General features: G+C 62.9%; 1 protein-coding gene across 12 annotated transcripts in view; it reads left to right on the top strand.

Annotated features, from left to right (window-relative positions):
• The window catches only part of MTA1 (metastasis associated 1), a 46271-nt gene extending 32979 nt beyond the window's left edge, over positions 1-13292 (top strand). For 3 of the 12 annotated variants that reach the window (XM_037831663.1, XM_037831659.1, XM_037831658.1), the window contains 12 exons: positions 2685-2802; positions 5088-5190; positions 5564-5663; positions 5989-6177; positions 8054-8128; positions 8376-8434; positions 8560-8675; positions 8885-9036; positions 9122-9311; positions 9406-9495; positions 9953-10105; positions 10203-12350. In XM_037831663.1, coding sequence (XP_037687591.1) covers positions 2685-2802; positions 5088-5190; positions 5564-5663; positions 5989-6177; positions 8054-8128; positions 8376-8434; positions 8560-8675; positions 8885-9036; positions 9122-9311; positions 9406-9495; positions 9953-10105; positions 10203-10873 — 2016 coding nt within the window. In that variant the 3' untranslated portion in view covers positions 10874-12350. The other 9 variants (XM_037831664.1, XM_037831661.1, XM_037831665.1 and 6 more) reach the window with 7 other exon arrangements.

Here is a 13292-nt window from a genome sequence, read left to right as displayed (position 1 = left end):
CCAGGGCTCGCCGTCCTCCAGGGCTCGGCGTCCTCCAGGGCTCTGCGTCCTCCTGGGCTCGGCGTCCTCCTGGGCTCGGCGTCCTCCAGGGCTCGGCGTCCTCCTGGGCTCGGCGTCCTCCTGGTCGCGGCGTCCTCCTGGGCTCGGCGTCCTCCTGGGCTCGGCGTCCTCCAGGGCTCGGCGTCCTCCTGGGCTCGGCGTCCTCCAGGGCTCGGCGTCCTCCTGGGTTCGGCGTCCTCCAGGGCTCGGCGTCCTGGTCGCGGCGTCCTCCTGGGCTCAGTGTCCTCCAGGGCTTGGCCCGCAATGGCAGGGAGGCCCCCTTCTGCCAGGCCCTCCTGCCCAGCCCGTGTGGCCCCCAGGGGCCCTGATGGCACCCTCTCTCCCTCTCTCTGCCTTGCCTTCAGCCCTCCTGGAGCTCTGTGGATGGGTGGATGGATGGACAGACGGACAGGTGGGTGGGTGGACAGGCAGACAGTGAACACAGGCGATGGCCTGTCCCCAGTGGGGGCGGTGAGGGGCCACTTCCTACTGGGCGTGTGGAGCTTCGAGAGGGACCGAGTCGGCCTGACGGGCCCGCTGGGGCGTGGGAAGTGCCGCGAGCCCTGGGAGTGTTTCCATCAGAGCATGTGAGGCTGTCTGCGTTTCCAGCGATGGAGCCCCACAGAGAAGTTTTATGCTGTGTTGAAAGTGGTGTTTCAACGTAGCTGTTTCCACATGGGCATGGGAAGGGGTGAACAAGGAGGTTCTAAAATGGCAGCTGCGGTCAACACCTTTCTAGAAGGCCCCAGGGTGTGCCCCCCAGCTGCAGGGTGTGGGGGCTCTTTGAGCCTGTTTTCTACTTGCCTGTCTGGGGAGCGTATACTCGTGATGACAACCCCGCTGCTCTTCCAGCTCTTGCACCCAGGGCTCTGGGCACTTCCTCGGTGTCTCTGCGGCATCTTGTGCCCTGCTGAAGCCTCAAGGACGGCTCACAGAATGTCTGACAAGCGGAGGCCCCTGATGGAGAAAATAAACTGCCACAGCGTGCACGTGAGCAGTGGCCAGCAGAAACCGCACACCACAGCCAGCTTCTGGAATGATGAGGGACGGATAGAAAAGGTCTTTGTAATAAACTTAGAGAAGTAAGAGAGGAATTCCAGCATTGTGAAGGAACCAGAGATGCAGTCAGGAGCGGGCAGCGGCGCCATGGCCCTGAGGAGCGTGTCCGTCCAGGAGGAGCGGCCGGTAACCGCGGAGCTGCCCTCTCAGAGCCCCGAGGGAGGAGTGGAACGAAACCGGAAGGATGAGCCGGGCAGAGCAGCACGGGCCTGGTGGGAGTAAGTCCAGACGCATCCATGGCCACCGTGAGCGTCCATCAGTGGAAACCCAAGAGGGATGTGGCTTGTGAGACTTTATTTTGAAAAACTAATGAAAGTTGGCTCTCTGGTGGTCTGGGGTATGGAGAGCTGGGGGCTGCGCACTGTTGTGGGGGTACAGAGCGCCCCTGTGGGGTACACCTGAACGGTGTATTAGGGTTCTCCAGGGAGTCAGCCAATAGGAGTTACCTGTAAATGTGAGATTTTATAAATTTCTCATGCAGCTGTGGGTGTGCACGAGTCCACATTCCGTAGGGCAGGCAGCAAACTGGCAACTCCGACGAAGGTGTTCGATGAGCTCCTCAGGAAACGCTTCGCTGGTCAAAGAAGAAGAGAAGGTCCTCTGTCTGTCTCGCTTAGAAGTCTTCAACTGATGGGACTAAATCCAGCTGACTGCATCGTCTCATTGTGGAAGACACGCCCTTCGTGGATATAACCAGTCACAGCTGCAGCCTCTGGTTTATTAACTAGCCACAAATGTCCTTGCAGTGAAGGTTAGGCCAGTGCTTGCCTGACCAGACACCTGGGCACCATCACCTGGCCAAGTTGACACATAAACCCAACCATCACAAACTGAGTTTTATGTTCGTGGGTTTTACCTCTTTAAAACCAACTCTGAAGACCTAAAATGCTGGGTAGCAGAAGCTTGGAAGACGCTGTCTTATGTGAATACCACCCACAGGCAGCTGGGTAGCTTTTGCGTTTTCTGAAAACAGGCTTCAAGCAAAAATGCTGTGGCTGCGTGGTGGGCAGCGTCAGCCGCGGTTCTGGCTGGTGATGGCGGCATCTGAGCCCACGACGCGTCTGGAGTCTTCCGTGGTGGCTTGCAGCAGGTCCTGCCCAGAATCTACTGACCGCGTTCCTGGTGGCCTTATGTTTTCTGTTGCTATTAAAAGCTGTTTAGTAAGCTGGTTTCAGACGGTCATTGCCGATGGACATGCAGCAGTTCTCCCACCTCCCTCTTGGGCACGTGTCCTGGCACTTCGAGGTCCTCCAAGCACGTGGGTAATGTTGGAGCCCCTTTCTAAGTCTGATTCTTTGTGGTCCTTTTTTGTCACTGCTCCGACCACCTCTGCACTGTCAGGGGGACAGACCTTGTCCCCTTCTTGCCCTTGTGTCCCCCCAAGAGGTTTTGCCCCTTGATTTTGCTTCAGGACATTGGGGCGCACCTGGGGGCTCCGCGGCCCCCCCGCCCTGGCCCCTGCTCAGTGCTGCAGGAATCGGGCCCTCGGGAGTGTCTGGGAGGGCACGTTCCTGGAAGTGGCCTCTCCTGGCTCCAGTGAGGACCGCAGGAGGTGACCCTTCTGTCTTGTGTGTGGTGTCTTTCAGGATTTCTTCTTCTACTCTCTAGTCTACGACCCTCAGCAGAAGACCCTCCTTGCTGACAAAGGAGAGATTCGGGTGGGAAATCGGTACCAAGCGGACATCACCGACCTGCTGAAGGAAGGTAGGGCCGCGGCCGCCTGGGGCCTGGAGAAGGCTGCGGTGGGGCAGGGCCGCGGTGCCGTCAGCCTGGCTCAGCCTGTGCTCCGGGTGGGGCGGGGGGCTTCGAAGCTTTGGGAGTTGGGGGTCCCGGCAGCGAGTCCCAGGACCCTTAGCTGGAGTGGACTGCTCGGGCCGCCCTTGGCAGGTTGAGATTTGCTTCCTTTGGGGAGTTGGTTTTCGTGACATGTTTAAAGCTCGCTCTCCGGATGAGTCTGCAGGCATCTGCGGAGTTTGCCTCCGGACGTGTCCACCATGGAGCCTTCCCCCAGGTGGGCAGACGGGACAGCGGGGCTGTGGTCCCCCAGCCACTTGCTGTCCCCCTCGTCTGTCCGTCCGTCCACCATCCCTCACTCACTCCCCTGCCATCCCTAATCTTTCACTCGCTCGTTGATTTCTTCTACATTCCACAAAACTTGGAATTTTTATAAGAAATTGTAAATATTTATAAGAAATAAATAACAATGTAATATTCAGTATAAACTTAGAGCTCAAGCCCAGGAAGAGTAAATCGGGTGAAGTCCAGGACCCAGCAGGGAGGTGGGAGCGGTGAGCCCCGAGGGCAGCTCGGACACAGCCCTCCATCTGCCTGTCGCCCGCCGGCCGGGGAGGGGCTGCGGGAGCAGAGCCTCGAGGTGCTGGAATGAAGGATGAAACCCTGGAGGCCAGGGCTGGGCTGGGGGGTCCATGCACCTTCCTTGTTCCAAAAGCTGGGTCTCTGTGTTCTCTTCTAGGACTAGACAGTTCCAGTTTTTACACTCACATTTTAGATCCATCTGGAATTTATTTTGTGCACACAATTTGGAGCAGTGGTCCTGCTCTGTCTACTCCCGAAATGCTACCTGTCCTGCCAGCTCCGCACCCGTGAGGCTTCGAGCGGTTCCTAGACCTGCTTTCTCCCCCTCGACCTCTCACAACAGATATTTTTGTCCCCAAAAACTTAGTTACCACCAGTTTATACAGAATTCTGGTGGGACCTTCACATGTGACATGGGCCTTTTTTGGAAGCTCTTCATTACGGAGCTTTCTGGATACACAGAGCTGGAGAGCAGGGTGGCCGGGCGCCCAGGTACATGTCACCTGGTCCGACGACAACGTTTGCTTTGATGAAGTATTTTAAAGTTAGAGAATTTAGGATTTTCAGCCCTAAATATTTGTTTGCAGCTTTCAAAAAACGGGTTTTCCCATTGCCCCCCTGAGGAGTTAGCCCTGGCTCCCTCTCGGCGTCTGTGCTGCCCCACACGCCTTCTGCGGCTGGTCCGGTGAATCCCTTTGCAAGCACCGTGGCTTCCTTGCAGACATGCCAGGAGGACTTAGTTGTAAAATGTTCCCAGACAGCAAAAGAGTTGTCATACACGGGAGTCCTGGGTGTAAAACAGGCAGATTCTGCCAGAATTAGATTTTTCCAGAATTTTCCCCTGGGTGGAGCTGTGAGGAGGTGGGTCTCCCTGCTGCCTCCGCTCCACCTTGGCTGCACGCTGTACTTGGCCAGTAGGTTCGTCACCTCAAGGAGCAGAATGGGCACTGAGCACTTCTTTTGCAGAAGGTGAAGCTTGACACCCTGGGCTAATTTACCACTGTGGTGCCTGGCTGGGAGCCTAGACAAAGAACTGTTGTGGAATTTCTGCTTCCTGGGGTGCCCCCGCTGCATGCTCCCGAGGGGCTCCTCTGTGGGAAACTGCCAGCCCTGCTATTCCTGGTGAAGCTGGTGGCCCCACTTTGGTGATGCCCGTCAGGCTGGATGTGGCGTCAGCTCCGTCAATGTGGGGTTCTTGTAACCTCGGCTCCCCAGAAGGGCAGGAGTGCTGGCGCAGAAGCAGCAGTGGGGCTGGGTGCTGCATGCCAGGGGTGGCGGCCCCGGGCAGTGCCGCCAGAGCCCACGTGGGACCCACCCCTGAGGGGCCCCCCACCTGGAAAGGAAGGGATGAGAATGAGCTCCTTGGCCTGCGAGGGCCCGAGTGACGTCCGTCTGTGTCCCGTCCGGGTTGACGTCATGTCCTGGTGTGGTGCGGGTGGACCTGCAAGGTGCTCGCCTCAGGGAAGCTGGGAGGAGGGGGCACGGGGTCCCCGCATGTGACTGCAGTCAGCCTCAAGAGGAAGATCCTGGGACCAGCCGAGCTCTCGGCTGGCCCCCGTCTGCACCCTGGCAGAGGCTGGGTCTGCGCCGGGCACGAGGGGGAGGGGGCTGCCCCACGTCCTCACCCGGGCCCCCCCTCCCCGCCCACCACCCCTGCGCCTCCTTCCCTGCAGGCGAGGAGGATGGCCGCGACCAGTCCAAGCTGGAAACCAAGGTGTGGGAGGCGTATAACCCCCTCATCGACAAGCAGATCGACCAGTTCTTGGTGGTGGCCCGGTGAGTGCGGCAGAGACGTCGCTGCTCCTTGGGCCACGGGCCAGGGTTTCCACTCCGTGGGTGTGGGGGCACCCAGAAAATATCCCAAAGCCAGGGGCTGAACCCAGAGGGCCCCCCTCTGCCCAGGCTCCCCCCACTCCCAGCTCGTGTGGCTGTTGTCAGGAGGCAGAAGAAGAAAGCAGACGGTCCCTGTATTCTCTCCACGAACTGAGACAATGTTAAGGGTCCCCTTCTATCCAGCGAGTTCTGCAGCCAGCACTGCAGAAAGCCGTGCACAGGGAGCGCGGGGAGGGGTGCGGCCTGCGTTGGGGGGGGTTTCTCCGGGCCTCTGTGTGTGCAGGGCCGGGGCAGTCAGCGTCTCCCTGTCCCCCAGCTCTGTGGGCACCTTCGCGCGGGCGCTGGACTGCAGCAGCTCCGTCCGGCAGCCCAGCCTGCATATGAGCGCGGCCGCCGCCTCCCGTGACATCACCCTGGTGAGCCGGGCCCGCTGCACCCCCCTGCCCGGGCACGTCCTTCCTGGGGGCCGTCCCTGAGTGCCCGGGGTGCCAGGTCGGGTCCCCACAGCTCCGGGACCCACTAGGCTGGGTGTGGCCAAGGCCCAGCCCAGGTACCATCTCCTGCGCAGGCCCCGCCTCCACCCTGGGGTCCCCTGGAGACTGGCCTGCCGCCATCTCCTCCGCCCTGAAGGCTGCCTGCCCAGCCGCCCTGAGACCCCTCTGTGCAGGGGCCATTGCAGAGGGAGGAGGTGGCTCCTGGGGTGGGGGCAGCCCTGGTCTGACTGCAGGCCCCTTGCCGCAGTTCCACGCCATGGACACTCTGCACAAAAACGTCTACGACATCTCCAAGGCCATCTCGGCGCTGGTGCCTCAGGGCGGGCCGGTGCTCTGCAGGGACGAGATGGAGGAGTGGTCGGCCTCGGAGGCCAACCTCTTCGAGGAGGCCCTGGAGAAGTATGGGAAGGACTTCACCGACATCCAGCAGGATTTTGTAAGTTGTCTGTGGGCTGGGGGCGGTGTGAGCTGGGGCAGGTGGGCAGCAGGTGGTCACGCCACACCGGGTGCCAAGGGTGCAGCCCAGGTCCCCGGGACCCTGCCTGACCCCCTCACCCCGAGCCGCTCCTCCCAGGGCACCCCTTTCCTTCCCGGCCTGCCATCGTGCTGCCCCACTTGGCGAGTTGGAGGGTTGGCCGGAGGGGCCTCACCGAGACCCCCTGTCTGAGTTTCCTGGGTGGCCGTGACGAAGAGCCATACGCTGGTGCCTTAGAGCAGCAGGGATTTGCCCCCTCTTGTTCTGGAAGCCCGAAGCCCAAGACAAAGCTGTCGGCCTCCTGGGTCCCCCGAGAGCCGTAGGGAAGTTCTCGCCTCTTCCAGCTCCTGGCGTTTGCTGACCGTCCTTGTCTCCCTGTGTCCGTCCATCCTCTCCTCCTGGTGGCCCAGGGACCTGCTCTGCCCCATGACGTCATCCTGACCGGCCCCACCCACTCAGCCCCAAGGGGCTCTGGAGTTCCCCATGTCTTATTTATAATTTCCAGTGTTTTCCCCGCACGTCTTTCTGTGTGTCTCTGTCTTGTGCCCCGAGGGTCTGGCCTTCAGGCGGGCACTCCCCCCCACCCCTGGTCCCACGAGGTAGAGTTTACACTGCCGGGGGGGCCTCCTAGCCCCTGAGCTTATGGGTGAGCACCGCAAAGAGTGGCGTCTGGAGGCAAAGGGAGAGCAAGGCAGAGGGGCCGGGGGTCCTGATGGTGACCTCCGCAGAGGGGTAGGGGTCCGATGGCACCGCCGAAGCAGTGAAAGCACAGGGGCCTGCATGCGGGGCCAGCCGTGGGCGGCGAGGCCCAGCCCCCTGAGGACTCACTGGAAGAGAAGGGATGCCGGAGAGAGGGCGGCCCCAGGCTGGGCCAGAGGCCAATCCCAGAAGGGCCCTGAGGGAACCAGCCAAGCTGCTCCAGCAAGTGCGAGCCTCTGGGCAGGTCTGGTAGGCAGAGCTGGAGCCAAGGAGCAAGGGGGGCCTCTGTGGGCCGCGGCCATAAGGACAACGTCGAATAAAAACACTGACTGACTGAGCAGGATCAAGTCAGAAGACGTGGGCAGGAAGTGGAGCCAGGACAAAGCCAGTGGGGCTGCAGAGCCAGCACAGGAGCTTGGGCAGAGAGCTGTGCGGAGTCTCGGCTGAGCCACACTCACCAGTGCAGGAGCTGCATGTGCTGCGAGGCAGGAAGGTTGCGCGGCGTCCCCTCTGCTGTCCCGAGAGGCCACATGCAGCAGCACGGGAATGAGCTTCTGGATTCTGTGTGCAGGGAGGCAGAGCTGCTAGATCCATGCCACAGAACACATCTTAAACGTGTTCATAGAGGATTGGTTATATAGAAATGTCAGTAAATACCAGAGTAGCAGCAGTTTCATAGGCAAGACATTTCTAGCTGCAACGCTAGACTGAAAAAGAAAAACATAGAACTTCAGAGCCAACAAAATTTGAAACCACAGCCCTGATGGAAGCCCTGCAGGTCCGACATGCTGGACTAGCCAAGGGTGCAGCTAGAGAGAAATTCGTAGCTTTAAATGCTGCTGTGTGCAGAAGAAAACTACACTAATCTGAGTGAAACAAAGGTATTATAGAAGGAAAGAAGAGTAAGAGAAAGGAAGCTGTGAAGGATCGCTGGCCACGGGGTGTCCTCCCACCTGGAGTTGAGACAAGGCGAGGCCTCGTGCTCGTGCACTTGGCTTTCGGGAGCTGCTGCCCCACACTCCTCCTGAGAGGGAGCCGGTGGCGGCAGAGGCTGCGCCTGGCCGTGCGCCCCTCCCTGCACTCCCCTCCTGCCCCGCCCCTGCCCTCCCCCGGCGTGACGCGCCCCTGTCTTCCCCAGCTCCCATGGAAGTCCCTCACCAGCATCATCGAGTACTACTACATGTGGAAGACGACGGACAGATATGTCCAGCAGGTGAGTGGGTACGCACCGGTGGGTGGGGGTGGGCGGAGGAGGGTGGCCGTGTGGCCTCCCAGCTAGCACTCGGGGCTCTGTAGATGTTGGGGTGACTTCTGTCAACACCCCTGTCCCCCACCACTGCGGGCTGCTGAGCCGCTCACCTTCCTGGAGAGACAGTGATCTCCCCACTCCGGGCCAGCTTGTCGTCTGGGGGCATGGAGCCCAGCAGTTGATCTCTGCCCTTTGTTGTTTGTATTTTAAGAAACGCTTGAAAGCAGCCGAAGCAGAGAGCAAGTTGAAGCAAGTCTATATTCCCAACTAGTAAGTTCTGTCCTCGCATTCCTGGGGCCGTTGGGTCAGGGCTGGGGTGCAGAAGGGAGAGCTGGGAGAATCCCCCTGGATCACGGACCCTGCAGTGATGTCTCCATCCTCCTCTGTTTCTGAAGTAATAAGCCAAATCCAAACCAGATCAACGTCAACAACGTCAAGGCGGGCGTGGCGAACGGCACAGGGGCGCCAGGCCAGAGCCCTGGGGCCGGTCGGGCCTGCGAGAGCTGCTACAGTAAGTGAGGCCACGGCCTGGCTGGCCTGACCTCCCCACCCCACATGCCCCGGGACCCTGGGAGGGCTCCCCGGGCAGGGGTGGCCTCGGTCTCACTGTTGGGGTCCCGGGGGAGGGGGCATCCCTGGCGGGTGGCTGCGCCTTCGCGATGTTCTGAAATCGCCGGTTCTGCTTAAGAACACGTATATTTCCAACTTTGTTGTCCGTAGCCACACAGTCTTACCAGTGGTATTCTTGGGGTCCCCCTAACATGCAGTGTCGTCTCTGCGCATCTTGTTGGACATATTGGAAGAAATATGGTGGCTTGAAAATGCCCACCCGGCTCGACGGCGAGAGGCCGGGACCCAACCGCAGTAACATGGTGAGTGGGCCCCCCTCCCCGGCCGCCGGGGCAGCCCGGCCCCCCGCTCACACACTGTGTCGGGGCGGCCTGCCCCCTTCCGCAGAGCCCACACGGCGTTCCGGCCCGTAGCAGCAGCAGCCCCAAGTTCGCCATGAAGACGCGGCAGGCCTTCTACCTGCACACCACCAAGCTGACGCGCATCGCCCGGCGGCTGTGCCGCGAGATCCTGCGGCCCGGCCACGCTGCCCGTCACCCCCACCTGCCCATCAACAGCGCAGCCATCAAAGCCGAGTGTGAGTGCCCCATCCTGCCCGGGGTGGGGGGAGCTCGGCAGGCCGGCTGGGACCCCTTCCTCTGTCCGTCCCTCATGGCGCGGCTTCCCTGCAGGCACGGCCCGGCTGCCCGAGGCATCCCAGAGCCCTCTGGTGCTGAAGCAGGTGGCACGGAAGCCCTTGGAAGCCGTGCTCCGGTACCTGGGTGAGCCTCCTACTCCCTGCCAGGGCCTGGGGGCCCCCAGCCCAAAGCCCCCGTGCACAGCAGCTGTCCCAGGGCTCCTGGAGGGCCACGTGCAGGCTGAGCAGGGTGGGGGGCGTCAGCCTCTGGAACAGGCACCTTGTCCCAAGGGCTCGGCCTGACTTCCGGAGGCTCCCACTGGTTTCTGGGCTCTGGACACGTGTGCGTCAGACCCTGGTGCAGGGGCCTCTCCCCCCATGAAGGGCGTTCTGGGACCGTGGGCTCGGCGGTCTGGCAGGCATGGTGGCTGGGGGGCCTGTGTGGCATCTCGGGTGCTCCATGTGACCTTGAGGGTGAGGGCCTCCCTTCTCATCTGTCCCTTTGTGGGGAGGCCCTGTCACCGCACTGTCTGGCCCGCCTCAGGTGCTGACCCCACAGCCACAGCCCTGTGGCCCTCACTCTGCTTGTGCTGTCCTGACAGAGGCTCACCCCCGCCCCCCCAAGCCCGAGCCCGTGAAGAGTGCGGCCAGTGTGCTCAGCAGCCTGACGCCCGCCAAGGCAGCCCCCGTCATCAACAATGGCTCCCCCACCATCCTGGGCAAGCGGAGCTACGAGCAGCACAACGGGGTGGACGGTGAGTGGCCCCTGCCGGGCGCCAGGCCCCATGCGGCCGCCTGGCTGCGCCTGCTCACGTGTCTTCTCTCTCTCTCCCCCGCCCCGGGCGCGGCCAGGCTCCGTGAAGAAGCGCCTCTTGATGCCCAGTAGGGGTAAGGCGGGGGCCGCTCGCGCTGTCGGCCGGCCGGGCCCCTCCCTCTGTGCCTGCCTGAGCCCACGTGGGGGCAGCTGCTTGGAGGCGGCAGCCTCACCCCGGCCTGCCCGTCCCCTGCCCGCCACCCCATCCCGGCCTGTCCTGTCCCGGCTGTCTGTCCCCAGTGTGTCCCCCGCCCCTCCCTGGCCCCCCCCCGAGGCCTGGCCTGCATCCCTTGCATGCTGTAAGCACCTGCTCGGCTTCCCCCGCGCTGGGCCTGCACCCTCCTGTGGGCGTGTCTGCTGGGGCGGGGGTGGCATGGGGTGGGAGGCGTCTCCTCACAGGCCCCGTCTCTCCCAGGGGTCCCGGACCGTGGTTTCGTCAGGGTGGGGCGAGCTGAGCAGGCAGGGGCCACGGTGTCCAGACCGGAGAGAGCGAGGGGGTCCAGAGGGGCCAGAGGGGTGTGAGGCCCTGTGTGGGTGGCTGCACGGGGCTGGGGGCCCCTCGGCTGAGTGCGTGGGGCGGGCTACAGCCTGCTGGGGGTCCTGCCCCCTGCACCAGGCATGGGAGCGTCTGCTGCAGCACAGGGTGCCTCAGTGTGTTCCCTTCGCGGGGCAGGGGGCATCCGGGCACACACTTGGGTCTTCCGAGTGAAAGAGAGGAGGACGGAGCTCTGCTGTCACTGGCACCTTCACTCGCAGCGGGTGTCCACGTCAGAGGGGTGGGGTCCATTGTCTGAGACGGGGGCACAGCCAGAGGCCCCGGGCACCTCGGGGAGCGTCTGGAGGAGGGACCCAGGACCCCATGTGTAGCCCCCAAGAGAAGCTGGACTGGGGGTGCTGTTCGTGCCCCATCCGTGCCCTCTGCTGCCTCCCTCCTGGGTGGTGTCCTCTCCGTGGGGCCCAGGGCAGGCCCCCCATCAAGGGAGCCCCCAGCACACCCCACCAGGCCTGGCGCCGCTGCTCCAACGGCACTGGGCAGCGTCCGATTCAGGCTCTGCGTCTTTTTCAGTAGACACTATGGAGCCTCGGCTGTGGTTTTTTAAAGTGCCGTTAAAAGCTGAGTTCAAGTCCACGTAGTCTGAACGCTTTCCTTTAAACCAGGGCCCCGGGGGGTGGCAGGAGGGGTGCAGGGCCCAGCCCCGGGCTGCGTGGGGACGCCAGCCGTCGCCTTTTAGCTCTGAGACCTGTTTTCTCTCTTCTGCCCGTCCGTCCTCCCGGTAGGAACTTACCTGGGTAAGTAGCTGCTGCACCGATGGCTGCTTCCCGTCCTTGTCCTGGGCTCCCGGGCCGTGGCCCCGTCTGCCCCGTCGGAGCCCCCAGAGCCTGGTTCTGCTCCTTTCGGAGGCTCCACGCTCGGCAGAGAAGGCTGCGGGGGGATGAGGGCTGCCTGCGTGGAGGTCGGGTTGAGAGGGGGTCCTGCGCCCCATCCTCTCCAGGGGTCTCTCCTGCCGGGGCTGGGCCGGTCCTGGGAGAAGCGCCAGCTGCAGCCGATGCCACGTGCGCGCATGTGCTCGCTCGCGCAGTACACGCCTGCCCGCTCATGTGCTTGGTTACGTACACTCGCACGGGCAGGGCCGTGGCTGGGGCGTGGGGGAGTCCGTCCACTCCCCCTGCCCGCTGGTGCTGACAGAGCAGACGAGCTGCCGGGAGTCGGGGCGCTCGGTGCCCCGTGGAGCCCCGCAGGGGAGGCTGTGCCCGGGGCTCGGTGGCCTCTCCCCGAGTCCCTGGCAGGGCTGCCTCGTCTGCCTGGTGGCTCCCAGCCCGCCGAGCGTGTCAAGGTGGCCGCCCTGCTCCTCTCTTGAGAGCTGCCACCAGCACCCCCCCCCCCGGCCGGCCCGAGAGCCCCGGGACCGTGGGGAAGCAGTGTCAGCCACAGTGCAGGGTTTCACTTGTCGTGGCCCAGAGGGGCACGGGGCTCGGCAGGGCCTTCTCGGTGAGACCTGGGAAGGCTTCGAGCCCAGACGCAGGTTCCCCCAGAGCCCCTGAGAGCTTCAGGGCCCTGGGGCTCCCGGTGCGACTGGGGGGTTCTTGGGCCCCTCCCGGGCAGGGGCTTGGTGGGGAGATGTGGGCCCATCTCCCCGCTCTCTCCGTCCCTAGGTCTGGCGAACCACGGACAGACCAGGCACATGGTAAGGGCCCCCCGGGCCCAGCAAGGAGGGTGGGCGGGGGGTGGGGGGCAGCTCCACCCATGTGCCGAGTGCGTGGTCTCCGGGCTGCGGCTGGGCCCTGTGGTGAAGCCGGCAGCCGAGGCGGGCAGGGGGTGGCTCTGCGTCCTTGTGCCGACGGCCGCCTTGCGCCCCACACCCAGGGACCAAGCCGGAACCTCCTGCTCAACGGGAAGTCGTACCCCACCAAAGTGCGCCTGATCCGGGGGGGCTCGCTGCCCCCGGTCAAGCGGCGGCGGATGAACTGGATCGACGCCCCCGACGACGTGTTTTACATGGCCACCGAGGAGACCAGGTGGTGACCCCCGGGGGCGGCCGAGGGCAGGCGGGAGGGGACCCCGGGCCCGGGCTGACGGTCCTGTGCTTGCAGGAAGATCCGCAAGCTGCTCTCGTCTTCAGAAACCAAGCGCGCCGCCCGCCGGCCCTACAGGCCCATCGCCCTGCGCCAGAGCCAGGCCGTGCCGCGGCCGCCGGCGCCCGTCAACGACGAGCCCATCGTCATAGAGGACTAGGCGGCCCGGCCACCGCCCTGCGCGCGGAGCAGTGCGCTCCTTCCGTGGACACCGGGGAGGACGCGCGGTTTAACTTATTCCGGAATACCCAAGAGTCATTTTTAGCTTTGTGTTTACTTTCCGACTGGAGCGAAGAGGCGGTGGTGGGTCCGGCCTTGGCCCGGAGCCGGGGGCGAGATGTCATTGTGTTCTATTGAAGGTGCCATTTTAAATTTTATTTTTATTACTTTTTTTGTAGATGAACTTGAGCTCTGTAACACTTACTCCTGGAATGTTAGGGCCGCGTGGCAGGCAGCAGGCCCAGCTGCCCAGCAGGGTTGGCCCTTTTGTCTTTTCGAGTAATTTTCATATTAAAGAAAAGGAAAAAAAAAACAACCTTAAAAAAAACACAAAA

Source organism: Choloepus didactylus, chromosome 4 (genome assembly GCF_015220235.1).
Source record: "Choloepus didactylus isolate mChoDid1 chromosome 4, mChoDid1.pri, whole genome shotgun sequence".
NCBI classification, from domain to species: Eukaryota; Metazoa; Chordata; class Mammalia; order Pilosa; family Megalonychidae; genus Choloepus; species Choloepus didactylus.
Note: the sequence above shows the minus strand (reverse complement) of the source record. Positions and strands in the feature narration are given on the sequence as shown.